General features: G+C 38.9%; 1 protein-coding gene across 5 annotated transcripts in view; it reads left to right on the forward strand.

The window, feature by feature from the left end:
- DTNA (dystrobrevin alpha) overlaps window positions 1–16,472 on the forward strand; it is a 685,079-nt gene that overhangs the window by 640,805 nt on the left and 27,802 nt on the right. For all 5 annotated transcript variants that reach the window (XM_053715018.1, XM_053715020.1, XM_053715021.1 and 2 more), the window contains 5 exons: window positions 7,372–7,531; window positions 8,244–8,333; window positions 8,969–9,137; window positions 9,491–9,593; window positions 13,786–13,833. In XM_053715018.1, the coding sequence (XP_053570993.1) occupies window positions 7,372–7,531; window positions 8,244–8,333; window positions 8,969–9,137; window positions 9,491–9,593; window positions 13,786–13,803 (540 nt within the window). In that variant the 3' untranslated portion in view covers window positions 13,804–13,833. The remainder of the gene's footprint in view (window positions 1–7,371; window positions 7,532–8,243; window positions 8,334–8,968; window positions 9,138–9,490; window positions 9,594–13,785; window positions 13,834–16,472) is intronic.

Genomic DNA, 16,472 nt, shown 5'->3' on the forward strand with positions numbered 1-16,472 from the left:
GCATTTGGAATAGCTGATATAGCCTGTGGTACCCTGACCCATAATGAAAGTAAAGGGACACTGAACCCAAATTTTTTCTTTTGTGATTCAGATAGAGCATGCAATTTTAAGCAACTTTCTAATTTACTCCTATTATCACATGTTCTTCATTCTCTTGGTATCTTTATTTGAAAAGCAAGAATGTAAGTTTAGATGCCGGCCCATTTTTGGTGAACAGCCTGGGTTGTTCTTGCTGATTGGTGGATACATTTAACCGACCAATAAACAAGTGCTGTCCAGGGTCTGAACCAAAAAATAGCTTAGATGCCTTCTCTTTCAAATAAAGATAGCAAGAGAACGAAGAAAAATGATAATAGGAATAAATTAGAAAGTTGCTTAAAATTGCATGCTCTATCTGAATCACGAAAAAAAGTTTGGGTTCAGTGTCCCTTTAAGCCAAGGCTATTGACAGGCTATGTAAACACAGCCAGCAGAAAAAATTACACTCCTGGTGGGGTGTAGTAGAGATAACTAATAAAATAATAATTTTTTATTGTTCTCTCAAGTATTAAGCTTAGGTTTACAAACAAATATAAGATAAGGAAGCAAGTGTGTGTACACAAAGTGATAACATAATAAGATGATATTAGCTGCAAGCTCAACCCATTTCAATAGGCTGTGGTTTCAAATCACAAAACCAGCAATTTCATATACACAAATAAACTTGAAAATGCAATTTCTCTATACTCTGCAGCTGGTATAACAAGTCGCAAGTCCCTTTAAATGATCAATTTTGCTTAGTTCTCTTTGTATTCTTTTTCAAAGATTAAACCTAGATTAGCTCAGAAACGTGCATGTGTTAAGACAGCAGTGTTTGCAACATTGTTTATAGCAATGTTATATACAGGTAGAAAACCCTTTATCCAAACTTCTTGGAACCAGCAAAAGGTTTGGATTTTGGAATATTTGCATCTTTACATTGGGACAGTTGGGAGAGGGCATGGAACCAAATGTAAACAGCAATATCTTATATCATTTAGGCAATGTTTAAATCTTATAATACAGTTTATACGTTCATCTAAAGTAGTTTTATATCATTTTTAATACTTTTGTGACTTACAGGCAGGGAAACATAGTATTTTTATATATATATATATATATATATATATATATATATATATATATATATATATATATATACACGTGTGTGTGTATATATATATATATATATATATATTATTATTTTTTTAAATATTAATTAAAAAGTTTGGATTTTGGAATTCCGGATTAGGGAATATATATCTGTATAGTTGTAAACACTGCTGCCGTAGACTGCTATAGACATGTGCACACTCTTAAGCTCCTATCAGTCCACCTAGGTTTACGCTAAACAAAGGATATCAAGAGAACAAAACAAATTTGATAATAGAAGTAAATTGGAAAGTTGGTTAAAACTGCATGTTCTATCTGAATTACTAAAGTTAAAGTTTTACTTTACTGTCCCTTTAAGTCTTACATACCAAAAAATCAAGCCTCAAATATCTTCACCTACCTGTTACCCTTGTGTCTATTTTTCACATCAATCGTTTAATTCTAGCCAAGCCTGCTATATCAATTACCAAACAATCTGTACTTCAGTTAAAATAATTTTTGTGTCATATAGTACTTAGTGATTTATGCAAAGCCAAACTTCCTAATGTTAACATCAGTTGTATATTATATATATATATCTGTGTTAATGTTGTTTATGGCAAACAGCTGTTCCCATAATCAGTAGTGAGCGTTTTTCTACCTAAGTTGGAACAAATATTCAACACCATTTACTGATATGTTCCACACTTATTGGATTGCATAAATGTTTTTAACAGTCCATAACATGGGGATATATATGGTTTTATATTACTCTGCATGTTGGTGTGTTATCTGTTGAGCTACACTCCTATATGATTGGTAATCTGCAGGCCTCAACGTTATTCTGTCTTTATTGACCATAATATGCAGAAGGCCTCTTTATTTGGGATATGAAACCCAAGATTTAGCTCCATTTAGAGATGCTCTCCAGGGCTGGATTGGCCTACCAGGATACCAGGAGATTTCCCGGTGGGCTGCAGCAGCTGGGGCTGGAAAGCTACAATTTAAAGGGGTGATTTATGGATGCAATTGGGTTGTAGGGTTGCTATATAACATCTATCTGACATTTTTAATTAATGCAATGTAATATAATTTAATTTTGAAAACAAAATTGGGGAAGAAGTGTCCCAGTAATCCCCATTTGCGAGAAATGGGGCATGTGCATTCTACCGTGTTGATGGACAGTAGGGCTGGTCTTCATATTTTTCCAGGGATGCTTTTTATCTCCAGTCCGGCCCTGATGCTCTCTTAGATATACTAAGACTAGAACAGCCTTGAAGGTGTCTCTAATTCCGATGCTATTCTATGCAGCTTGTTCACCAAACCAGTTATCCTCTTCATTCTTTAGTAAACAGGATACACAGAATAACATGACAAGTATAGAGTGTAATAATGGGTTGTAGAAGAGCATATTATCCCTAGTGGTTGTTATCACGCAACAATCTTATGGTCAGCATCTAGAAATCTATTGATAGATCTCAGCCACCTTTTTGTGTTTTTTTTTATAACATTTTATAGTTCAGTACTGCAACAATACACAATGGGTTAAATGATGTTAATGCTTGTTTGGAAAAAAAATGCTGCAAAGATATAGACTTTATTTATTTAAAGTAATTAAATGTTTTGAAGAGGTGCCATGCGCTGTTTTCATGCATGAAATCCTTAAAGGATACTGAGCTTGCAGCTTGCTGTCACTACTACTATTTTATGAATCTTTGAGTTGCATTGACTCTCAGCAAAATCCTGAGAGATGTATTTTGACAAATCTACAGACTTTACCACATCTATAATGCCGAGCGATAAATACAGTGCAGTAAGGAATTGTTTTGTAAAAAATTCATATTCTAGTGGGACAAGACAAATTTATAGGAGAGAGATCGATAAAGATAACGGTAATTGACTGCGTCTGGAGTAGCAAACAAACTCACTATTAAGAGACCTCCTAACAAAGATCCCAACTAGATACAGGAAGTAAAAGAGCAAATAGGAGCGCCAAAAGCTAAAGTATGCTGTCAGGGATAGGGTGTAAAGAAGAAGGTAACTATATCAACTATGTGATGCAAATGGCCAATGATGGCTAAACAATTTAAAACCACGTTAAAAATAACCTAAGGGCAAATATAAGAACAGATAATTTAATTTAATACAGATGGACATTAATATAAGTCTAAACAATGTGTATCATAAACATAGACAGATATGGTAAATCATAAACATAGGCGGATAAATCAGAAATATAAACACATAGGTGAGAGTGTGGTGATCACCACTAAAAGTACAGTGGACCAAAAATTGCTCTTGAGAAAATATATATATACAGATAGTCCTTTTGATACTGGTTACCGTTCACCCCTCAAAAATAAAAATGTGTACAAAAATATATATATTAGAATGTCTCCTGTGTACCAATGGACAATGTGGTCCTAGAGGATAATCCTAGTGGGGATATCCGGAAAGTGAGTCCTTAGGTGTCTTGAGAAAGGCCCTTTACGGGCTGAAATGCATTGACCAGACTACATAAGGAGGCTTGTATTCTTCCCCGGTGAGTTGATTTCCTATTATCACTCACTTTTTAGATGGTTTTTGCATTTGTGTTTTTTGTTTTATTTTTATAGGCAGAGTGATCCCAGGTTTTTACCAGTGACCCCAGGCTCATTCACTCCCGATATCACCTAGGTTGTTGCAGCACCCCTAAGGACTCACTTTCCGGATTTTCCCACTAGGATTATCCTCTAGGACCACATTGTCCATTGGTACACAGGAGACATTCTAATATATATATTTTTGTTCACATGTACACAGTTTTTTGTTGTTGTTTTTTTTACCCCAGGAGGGGTGAACGGTAACCAGTATTAATAGGACTATCTGTATATATATATATATATATATTTTCTCAAGAGCAATTTTTGCTCCACTGTACTTTTAGTGGTGAGCTTGATTCAGTGGTAAACAAAATCACTGTATAAGCTTTGAGTAGGGATGGGCGAATGTTTCCGCAACATTCAAAAAATGAAACGAATTTTAACACATTCGTTCGTTCAAATCGAATTTCCAATGTTTACATACAGTGGGGCAAAAAAGTATTTAGTCAGCCACCAATTGTGCAAGTTCTCCCACTTAAGAAGATGAGAGAGGTCTGTAATTTTCATCATAGGTATACCTCAACTATGAGAGACAAAATGTGGAAACAAATCCAGACAATCACATTGTCTGATTTGGAAATAATTTATTTGCAAATTATGGTGGAAAATAAGTATTTGGTCAATATCAATAGTTCATCTCAATACTTTGTTATATATCCTTTGTTGGCAATGACAGAGGTCAAACATTTTCTGTAAGTCTTCACAAGGTTGTCACACACTGTTACTGGTATGTTGGCCCATTCCTGCATGCAGATCTCCTCTAGAGCAGTGATGTTTTTGGGCTGTTGCTGGGCCACACGGACTTTCAACTCCCTCCAAAGGTTTTCTATGGGGTTGAGATCTGGAGACTGGCTAGGCTACTCTAGGACCTTGAAATGCTTCTTACGAAGCCACTCCTTCATTGCCCGGGTGGTGTGTTTGGGATCATTGTCATGCTGAAAGACCCAGCCACGTTTCATCTTCAATGCCCTTGCTGATCGAAGGAGGTTTGCACTCAAAATCTCACGATGCATGGCCCCATTCATTCTTTCATGTACACGGATCAGTCGTCCTGTTCCCTTTGCAGAGAAACAGCCCCAAAGCATGATGTTGCCACCCCCATGCTTCACAGTAGGTATGGTGTTCTTTGGTTGCAACTCAGCATTCTCTCTCCTCCAAACACGACGAGTTGTGTTTCTACCAAACAGTTCTACTTTGGTTTCATCTGACCATATGACATTCTCCCAATCCACTTCTGGATCATCCAAATGCTCTCTAGCATACTTCAGACGGGCTCGGACATGTACTGGCTTAAGCAGGGGGACACGTCTGGCAGCAGGATCTGAGTCCCTGGCGGTGTAGTGTGTTACTGATGGTAGCCTTTGTTACGTTGGTCCCAGCTCTCTGCAGGTCATTCACTAGGTCTGATAAAGGTGCAAGGCATGCGGCCACTCCAAACTCTCATGCCGGTCCGGACTGTGGCTCAGGGTGATGACGTCACAGACGCCGCCGTGATGTTGGCAAAGATGGGCAGATAGAACATGCGGTGACTGGGTGCAATGCCTGAGTGGGCAACGAATCGATTGCCACAATCAGCAATACAAAAATAGAACAGGCAGCACCAGCATTACATTTAAAAAAAAACTCTTTATTTTTCTTGAAGGCTAAACATGTGTGACATAGAATGAACGTCTGACGCGTTTCACGCCCCCTAGTGGCATTTCATCAGAGACAACAGGTGTTCCTAAACATGACCCTCTTATAATGGGACATATTAATTGCATATTTAACCCCTTAATGTCAAAAACAAACAAACATTAAAAGTATATGTGATTAACATAAAATATGCTACAGTGTGCATTATCACAGCCTTTTATGTAAACTTTATAATTGTTCTTTCAATTTGATTCAGCTCTAATGAACATAGGATAATGCACACTGTAGCATATTTTATGTTAATCACATATACTTTTAATGTTTGTTTGTTTGTTTTTGACATTAAGGGGTTAAATATGCAATTAATATGTCCCATTATAAGAGGGTCATGTTTAGGAACACCTGTTGTCTCTGATGAAACGCCACTAGAGGGCGTGAAACGCGTCAGACGTTCATTCTATGTCACACATGTTTACCCTTCAAGGAAAATAAAGAGTTTTTTTTTTAATTTAATGCTGGTGCTGCCTGTTCTATTTTTGCATTCACTAGGTCCCCCCGTGTGGTTCTGGGATGTTTGCTCACCGTTCTTGTGATCATTTGGACCCCACGGGGTGAGATCTTGTGTGGAACCCCAGATCGAGGGAGATTATCAGTGGTCTTGTATGTCTTCCATTTTCTAATTATTGCTCCCACAGTTGATTTCTTCACACCAAGCTGCTTGCCTATTGCAGATTCAGTCTTCCCAGCCTGGTGCAGGTCTACAATATTGTTTCTGGTGTCCTTCGACAGCTCTTTGGTCTTCACCATAGTGGAGTTTGGAGTGTGACTGTTTGAGGTTGTGTACAGGTGTCTTTTATACTGATAACAAGTTAAAACAGGTGCCATTAATACAGGTAATGAGTGGAGGACAGAGGAGCCTCTTAAAGAAGAAGATACAGGTCTGTGAGAGCCAGAAATCTTGCTTGTTTGTAGGTGACCAAATACTTATTTTCCACCATAATATGCAAATAAATTCTTTCCAAATCAGACAATGTGATTGTCTGGATTTGTTTCCACATTTTGTCTCTCATAGTTGAGGTATACCTATGATGAAAATTACAGGCCTCTCTCATCTTCTTAAGTGGGAGAACTTGCACAATTGGTGGCTGACTAAATACTTTTTTGCCCCACTGTAACATTCTAACATTATAACATTTTATGATTACATTCGAAAATATTTGTTTAGAAAAATTCAAATTTATATATTTGTAATAGTATTTCTATAATGCTTTATTGAAATGTCATATTCGAATTATGCAATATTCGATCGAAATAGAAACATTCAAATTGATATATTTGTATCTATTATGTATGAATTTACTAGATTCCCTACCACATGAACTATTGAACTTCTGAATAGTATTTGTTAAATAGAATGTTAAATTTGAAATTTCAAATGTGGATATTCGATCTAATTATAAACATTGAAATTCGAAAGTGACATTTGAAAACTGTAAATAGCATTCGATTATAGAATTTTTAAGAATATTCATTTGCATCAACATTCGGATTTGTAATTTGAATTTCGGTAATAACATTCGTTCTAACATTCAAATTCGGAAATTTACACATTAGTCCATCCCTAGCTTTGAGACCAGCAAAAGCATTCACAAGTTAGAGGTTAAAATACAATTTTTTGAATGCACTTTATATTGCAAAGTGAATTAAAACCGCATACTGGGGTTGTACAGCCCAAGCATATTATTGACTTATGCCCATTCAATGTGTCTCAGTAAATGTACATCACATAAGTGGAACCTTCTGTGTAAAAGTAGCCTTCCAGAAGATTCTCTACATTTCAAAAATATATTTAGTTTTGTATCACAAGGGGAAAACAAGCAGACAAGCTACATAAACTGCTTCTGAACACCATTATAAAAAAGCATCATGCAACATTTCATTCACTATCATCAATAAAGAATCTCTATTTTCTTTTTGTTTCCAGACTCAAGGGGCGGGCTCCCCTCGCTCTTCTCCCAGTCACACCATTAGCCGACCTATTCCAATGCCTATAAGGTCGGCATCGGCCTGCTCCACACCAACCCACACTCCTCAGGACTCTCTGACCGGGGTTGGTGGAGATGTACAAGAAGCTTTTGCTCAGAGTACGTATTTCTTCCCAAATAAAATTAAAAGACTGTAAAATGATCTAATAACCCCATAGTACTGTTATGCAGCACACTCTAGCAGCTAAATTGTTTCATCTCCATACCATGGATAAATGATTGCTGTGCTGCAGCTTGATATTATTAATCTTAAGGGTATTATGTCAAATTATACTAAACATAAAAAAAGAAAAATATATATTTAGCTATAACAAAACCAATCCATAGCATTGTTGGAATTTGAAATGTGAGCACCAAAAGATACATAGCAATCTTTTTTTATTATATTAATTTGCTTAACCTAAATTTCAATAAATATAAATATTTATGTAATAAAGTCCTATTATTGTCTGTGCGTTAAACATGTTTTACAATGTGAGCTAACAGATAAAACATTGTCATTGTTCCTCTTACAGTATGAAGACATTATTTTATTGTGATCCTTGTCCATGTTTGCTCTTTTTAATCCTCTGAGTTCATATCTGGACCTCTTTTACTATTATTTTTCTTTCTTAAAGTGACACAAAATGAATGCATGGATTATAGCAATGTTATTGGAGTTTGTACTTTTAACAGTAATATGACACACACTTTTCAGAAACAAATTACAACAAAATGGGACAAAATACGTAATGAATTGAATTAAATGCCAAAGTTATTTTTCTACACATAATTTAGCATTTTATATATTCGCTTTTTGTCCCCCTCTTAGGTGCAAGACGGAATTTAAGAAATGATTTACTAGTGGCTGCTGATTCTATTACCAATACAATGTCTTCTTTGGTGAAGGAACTGAAATCAGGTGAGCAACCGAGATTCATAAGTGAGTCCATTGAAAGTCTTGGAACATGTCTCAGGCATAAAGAAGTTTGACACAAAATCTAAAAAATAATAATAATAATAAAAAAACTTGAAAATGAGCTGAGGTCAGTCATTGATATATGGTTTGAAGTATGTGGCTAATCAGGGACAAATGTGGTGGTATCTAAGAGAATTAACTGCCACCTGAAATACTTGGCTTTAGTTAAGGGTGTATAAGGGATGAGCAAATGTTTTGCAGAATTTGTTAAAACTTAAGAATGTTGGCCACATGAATATGTCCTAAAGGAATTTTTAGATGTTTACTCAATATTTTCAAGTGGGTTCTGATTAATCTCTCCTGACTACTTCTAGCAAAAATATAAATACTAAAGCATAATGGTCTGCTTTAAAACTGATTACCTACCAATGGTACCAACCAAAACTTTAGAAGCCTACATAAAACAAACATTGTATTGCAATGTGATATTAAGTAATTCACAAACACGTAAAAAAATTGAAAAATCCATAAAATTGCCCCTTCCTCATCCTTCCTTCACATGACCTTTGTGCCTAATACTTTGTTTTTCCAAAGGGACCTTTCAGAACACTGGCTCACTGGCACCTTTGTATTTATAGATGTTGGCAATGAAACAGAAGGTGGTGTCGATGCTGAATATGGACGTGTTCATTTTGATGACCTAGTTCCATCACCAACCTCTGAGAAGGCTTTTCTTGCCCAAATACATGCTAGAAAACCAGGGTTTAACCACAGTTCAGCTGCTACTGGCAATATTCACACCAACATGTAAGTTTACTTTTACCCTCAGAACTGTTTTCACACTTGCCAGGCCCCTAAGTATAGGTCCATTGGGTATTCACTGACAAAACTGGTAAAGTTGCTAAATGGTTGTATAGGGCAGCCACATGTATACAACACAAAATGCATCATGACAGGTAGTGTTCTGCATATTCTTTTAGTTGACCGGCCTCTCAAAGAGAACACACCCTACGGCAGTTAACTGCATTGCATAGTTAGGAACCTGGCACTGTAACCAGATTTTATTTATATAATGTCACCCTGATTAATAAGTAGTATACATTACACTATTTCTGGTTATTATTGTCCAATGTGGGTATTTCTTTTGTCTCATATCACAGACAAGATGATGAAACCTATGAAAATGACTCTGTGCGTCAGTTAGAAAATGAACTGAAGATGGAAGAGTATCTGAAACAAAAATTACAGGATGAAGCCTATCAGGTATTACAAGCCAACAAATTATGAAAATAAGTGTCATTCTGTTTGTAGAGAGGCATTTTTTATTTAGCATAATGCACTTTAACACTAATATGATGCATTTGTGCAAAACTGTTATCACATTTTCTGCTGCCAACAACATATTTCAGTTTCTAAGAGTGACACAGCCAGTGAACGGCAGCTACATGTGTATGCTGCCCCTATCTGTGTCCTACTCTGGATCTGCAATTTGTTACATGTTTATTTAAACTTTTTCAGCGTGTCACTGCTGCTGCATTCAGTTGTATAAAACAAATAAAGTTCTTTATCACAAGTTCAACATTATTGTATCTAGCGTTTTAGCCTATTGTTTAATCATAATGATGAAAATGGGGTGTTTACTGTGCAAGCAGTTACAGATGTATTTGTAAAGCTGATTGCATTTGTGGTTATAAACCAGTGGTGGCTCTGCATAATGGGCCATTGTTAGATAAAGTGTAAATTTATTTTTTGCTGCCTAACTTAGGTTTCATAGTAGGAGCTATATGTGGTGGCATAATGGCTAAATAGGAGGGGGCTCCACAGAGACATAAGGAGGCACAAAGTGCTGGTCAGCCAGAGTAGCTGGAGGCGACTGGCTGAAAAATGTCACTGCACAGCCCCAGTGCTCTCTGCAAAACTTTAGTTGTTGCACCCAGTGACAGCGGTGGGACTCACCTCCACCCACAGACTAAAGGGTATACATGGGGCTGATGTGCACTAGTAGGAGAACTGACAATCATACAACTTAAAATACCGGAAAACATCAGCATACTATCTTCTCCTGCATGATACAGGCATCCATCATCATTATACCAGGCAGCGTATGAACCCTTACCACCATTATATACTACAAAATATGTTAGTAAAGCAGAATGTTGTGTTTATTAGTGTATACATGTCCATTATCATCACTATTTAGTAACACATCCAACATAAGTATGATTTTTTACTGGTCCCATCACCAAAACTTACCATTACACCAGTGCAAATTAATGGGTTCTTAAAGGACCAGTCAACACAGTAGATTTGCATAATCTAACAAATGCAAGATAACAAGACAATGCAATTGGACTTAGTCTGAACTTCAAATGAATAGTAGATTTTTTTTCTGACAATTTGAAAAGTTATGTCTATTTCCACTCCCCCTGTACCATGTGACAGCCATCAGCCAATCACAAATGCATACACGTACCATGTGACAGCCATCAGCCTATCACAAATGCATATATGCTTATTCTGTGAATTCTTGCACATGCTCAGTAGGAGCTGGTGACTCAAAACGTTTAAATATAAAAAGACTGCACTTTTTTTTTTAATGGAAGTAAATTGGAAAGTTGTTTACAATTGCATGCTCTATCTGAAGCATGAAAGTTAAATTTTGACTTGAGTGTCCATTTAAGGGAAAATGTATCATGATTCTGAGAAGCTGCAGTTCAGGCTTGCAAGAGTGAGTCCACAACCACACATTTAAGAATCAGTTTCTGTTCTTATCCTATGTGGCAGAGATATTACTCGCTTTTTCAGGGTTATAGACAGGCCCTTTTCTCATGCAATTGGTTGCTCAAGAGCAGTGTGAAAGATTGAACAACAGATCTCTTCTGCAGTCTTAAATTTTGCCAAGTGGCGATTGCATGTGAACAGGTTATCTACTTGAGAACTTGTCCTCCTGCAACTTTCCTGTTAGACATGCTAGTATCAGTCTGAATATAATGGTTAAAAATAATAGAGGTCATCCTGCCTCCAGGTCTTTTTTATATTTTGTCACCACTGAGTGATTCATTATGCAGAGCCACCACTGGTTTGCTATGTTGTGCCGAGCCCTCACTTTGGTACGTTATGGTATGCAGAAATTAACCATTATAGCTATTATAGTTATAATAAATCAGATCAACAGTTAAGGATTTGATGTGATAAAGGAAATGTATCTCATTATAGATATAACTAGTGGGAAAGCCTGCCAGACGGTGACAGAACCACCCTGCCAATTTCGGAAAGGGCAGTCTATTGTGGTGCCCTTCCAGGTGGATTCTAGTGGCTGCATCCAGGTGGATTTTTTCACCACCCTGCCATTTTTGGAATCCACCTCTTTTGCTCTCTCTCCCCCTCTCTTTTGCTCTCTCTCTCCCCCTCTCTTTTTTTTCGCTCTCTCCTCTTTTGCTCTCTCTCCCCCCTTTCTTTTGCTCTCTCTCCCCCCCTTTCTTTTGCTCTCTCTCCCCCCCCTTTCTTTTGCTCTCTCTCCCCCCTTTCTTTTGCTCTCTCTCCCCCCTTTCTTTTGCTCTCTCTCCCCCCTTTCTTTTGCTCTCTCACCCCTTTATTTTGCTCTCTCTCATCCCTCTCTTTTGCTCTCTCTCACCCTTCTCTTATGCTCTCTCTTCCCCCTCTCTTTTGCTCTCTCTCCCCCTTTCTTATTTGCTCTCTCTCCCCCCTCTCTTTTGCTCTCTCTCTCCCCTCTCTTTTGCTCTCTCTCCCCCCTCTCTTTTGCTCTCTCTCCCCCCCCCCTCTCTTTTGCTCTCTCTCTCCCTCTCTTTTGCTCTCGCTCTCTCTCTCCCCCTCTCTTTTGCTCTATCATCCCCTCTCTTTTGCTCTCTCTCTCCCACTCTATTTTGCTCTCTCTCTCCCACTCTCTTTTGCTCTCTCTCTCCCCCTCTCTTTTGCTCTCTCCCCCTCTCTTTTGCGCTCTCCCCCTCTCTTTTGCTCTCCCCCTCTCTTTTGCTCTCTCCCCCTCTCTTTTGCGCTCTCTCTCCCCCTCTCTTTTGCTCTCCCTCTCTCTTTTGCTCTCTCTCTCCCCCTCTATTTTGCTCTCTCTCTCTCCCCCTCTATTTTGCTCTTCCTCTCCCCCCTCTCTTTTGCTTTCCCTCTCCCCATTCTCTTTTGCTCTCCCGCTCCCCCTCTCTTTTGCTCTCCCTCTCCCCCCTCTCTTTTGCTTTCCCTCTCCCCCTCTTTCTTTTGCTTTCCCTCTCCCCCTTCTCTTTTGCTCTCTCTCCCCTCTCTTTTGCTCTCTCTCCTCTCTTTTGCTCTCTCTCCCCTCTCTTTTGCTCTCTCTCCCCCCTCTTTTGCTCTCTCTCCCCCTGTCCTTTTTTTTTTTTTTATTAGGGCACTCCGACTGCCTCCCCTTCCCTGCTGAGCCGCCCACACCTCCCGCCGGCACCAGCAGAGATTGTTACAGACAGTGACACACACATTGTCACCGTCTGTAACGATCAGGCATCTGGCCTCATATAAAGGTGGAGCACCGATCGCGCTCTGGCTCCATATGTGGCAGATGCCTGAAGCTTCAGAAGCTCCAGGTCTCAGCTGTTATGTTACAGCAGAGAGTTGGAGCTCCTGAAGCTGTCTCATCGCCGTGAGGTGGCTGCGCACGCATCCAACATTTCTTTAAGGATGAGAGCGCAACTGCCGACGGACATTACAAACCAAATTATAGTATAGATAGTTATCTAAAGCTGCTTAATACATTACTAGAACATTTTGTTTAAGGGACAGTCTACACTAAAAATGTTATTGTTTAAAAAGATAGATAATCCCTTTATTACCCATTCCCCAGTTTTGCACAGCCAACACATGGTTATATTAATATACCTTTTATCTCTGTGATTACCTTGTATCTAAACCTCTTCTGACCGCCCGTTTATCACGTGGGTGACGTGGCTATTTATTTATTATCTATTGGCTTGCATTTTAGTTAATTAGTGCTGGTTTATGCACAACTCCACAGGAGAGAGCACAATGTTATCTATATGGCACACATGAATTAGCAGTCTCTTTTTGTGAAAAGCTAATAAAAAAACATGTAATAAGAGTCTGTCTGTCTGGCTTATAAACTGGCAGGAATTTAGAGGTTTAAATGTTACGAAGTATATTAATATAACAATGTTGGATGTGCAAAGAATGGGTCGTAAAGACATTATCTATCCTTTTAAACAATAACTATTCTGGTGTAGACTGTCCCTTTAAGAAGCAGTAATGGTAAGGTATATGATTTCTTCGGGGTGGAGGGGCGGCAAAATGTGTCATTGCCCGTGTAGCCAAAAGTCCTAGCACCAGCCCTGATCCCTACTCATGTCAGAATAGGAGAGGAGGAAATGGCTGAAATCCTATACAAATTAGCTGCATCTTCATACCTGGAGCACAAATTATGGACTTTTAATTAATCATTTTATTATTTCTTCTACAGGTCTCTTTGCAGGGCTGAATGCAGTATCATGTTCCCCTCTGCTCTCAGGTAAGTATCATTTCTAGTGAATTCAGGTGCTGTTATGGCATATACAAATTAACTCTGGACTTAAAGGGTTATTATGGTTGGCTCCAGTGTGACTAGCACTGCTGATTGGATCACCGGTAGTGTACCTGCAGTGCTCTGCAGCTCCCAAATTGTACTTCTACTATGTGTTTAAACCATTGCAGGTGTTAAACACATAGAGGTGCAAGCTCACTAGTTTTTAATAAAAATCCCTTTAACCACATTATTCTTTTAAATGGACATTGAACTCTGAGATTGCAATATAAAACATGTTTAATTATACGTGTATATAGCAAACAATTGCATGATAGTTTTAGTATTTATTTCCTATAATTAAATTCTGAAAATTCTCAAAGGGAAAGTCTACGTGAAAATTGTTGTTTAAAAAGATAGATAATCCCGAGGCATGCCCTAGGAGGTTCCGGGGGAGGAGCATGTGTGGAAGCTCAGGTGAACACCTGCTCTGTGATTCCCAGTGAGCTACTGGCGGTGGATTTTCACGCCCGAAAAACCCAGAGCTTGGGCGGCTTGCTAAGCCTCAACAAATCATCACTACCGGAGCCTCAGTAGTGCTAAACCAACGCACTAAATTGAATGGTATAGGGGTGGAAAAGGACTGATTGCTAACTACTGACTTTCTTTTGCATGGGTCCCCCCTGGTCTTGCTTAGTTACCGCAAAGAAATGGTAAATTGATTATTCACATCACAACTGGAACAGGAGCGTTCCCTTCACTCCCTAGCAGATAAACTGTCTGGAGGGGAAGGGGGACGCTTGAAAAACAACCAACACGACAGGACCAGGAACGATCAGACAAAACAAATTGTAGGTACCTGGTGCCAGGACGCAACTGTGTGGGAGATCGAGTGTCAAGAGCCGGAGGTAAACCCCCCCCCCCTACCTGGTTGCTGTGGGGACACCCAGCTGAGTAGCGCAGTTTCGTCTGAACCCTGTGCAGAGTCGCTTTCCCCCTCCCACCGTTGTTGCGTGAGGGGGCCTGGTCCGGAGGTGCGGCTGTCAGGTGACTGGGACGCAGACGGCGAGGAGTGAGCGAGAGACGGAAACCCAGAAGGGAGCCTGCAGGCAACTCGTATGCTGTGGTAGCGGTGGTAACCAGGCGCTGGATGCTTAGAGCCGACAGGGGTTGAGCTGGCTGGTTGCGACCGGCATTTGGAGGAGCCCTGTCTCTTTTTTTTGTGTTCTCCTCGGTGTCCTTTTGTGGCCTCTTTGTGAAAAGGAGGGCTTGGCTGCTAACCAGCCGTGAGTGTAAGTCCCTGGAAGAAGCAGAACCGGACCTTGTTCCTCTCACCGATGCTGCATGGGGAAGCCGCTGCCGGTTCTTAAGGGAGAGATACACCTACAGGTCCACCACGCTCTCTTGACTGGGTCAGGTACTCTTTATTATTTTTTTACTGTTTTTCTTCCCTGTGTTGGTCCAGATAAGGGAAATAACCCTGAGCCATCCACCGGTCAAACTGGGACAAGTTGGCCCTAAGTGAAGAGTTTACCTCTCTATCGGACTAGAGAAAGATAGAGGGGAATAAGAAGGGGGAGACCCCCCTGCTAACCTTGGAACTGGGAACTTTATTGCACTCAAACTCCTCTCTGTGGTTAAGAGATTGGGTGAATACAATAATTCTGTTTTTTCTGTTCTTTTTTTTTTTTTTTTTTTTGAAGCACAAGCAAAGTTAAAGTATTACTATTATTTATTACAAAAGCTCATTTCTTGTCAATATTAACATGTCTAAAATGCCTTAGACTTAAATGAAGTCATATTGTGCAAAGGTTATACTGATATAATGGCTATATATTATGCATGAATAATTATTGGGAAAATGTGAACCAAATTGGTTATCTGCCCTTCAAATACTATAACTGTGGTATATACCGTGGTGACTGTGGCATAATTGTGGTATTTACAATAATGATGGTATAATAATGGCACTGTGACAAGGTTACAGAGAGTAGATCAGGAACGGCAGCAAAACTAGCTGCCCAGGCTTATAATAGATTAAATAAGTTATTAATATAATTCAGTAAGCTACATGTAAAAGGGAGCAACAGCAAAGTAGCCTTGGAGGGGAAGAAGAAGGAGAAGGAAAAGGGGAAAATGCTGTAAATTGCACGTATTATTTAAACACCTTTTCGCTGTCTATATTAATTTAACTAAACCACTGAATCAAAGGGTCAACCTGGCCGAAGGAAGCAATAGACTTTAGAAGTAAAGCAGGGGCTAGGGATATCATAAGTGGAAGAAGCTTTTTAGAGCAAACTGTGAATACAGAGAGCCAGGAGAAGAGAAGGGGTTAAACTCAGAGTCACTTTTGTTGTGGTTTCACAACTAATCACTCATTGGATTTTGTTCACTATCAATAACACGTGAATTTTTCTCACAGTATATATTTTTTTTTTTTATTTTTTTTTTTTTATTTTTATATTTCCCCCAACTGCCCATCACTATCACTACCACACATAATCCCTCACATCCTTTTTGTTCTATCACTCCCCCTGCAGGTGGGTTTTTTTTTTTTTTTTTTTTCTCGCTTCCCCCTCACTTTAATATTATCACTTTGGTAAACCTAAAATTAAGAGCACAGTCCCAAATCACAGGTGGGTACACCA

This window comes from Bombina bombina, chromosome 5 (assembly GCF_027579735.1).
Source record: "Bombina bombina isolate aBomBom1 chromosome 5, aBomBom1.pri, whole genome shotgun sequence".
NCBI classification, from domain to species: Eukaryota; Metazoa; Chordata; class Amphibia; order Anura; family Bombinatoridae; genus Bombina; species Bombina bombina.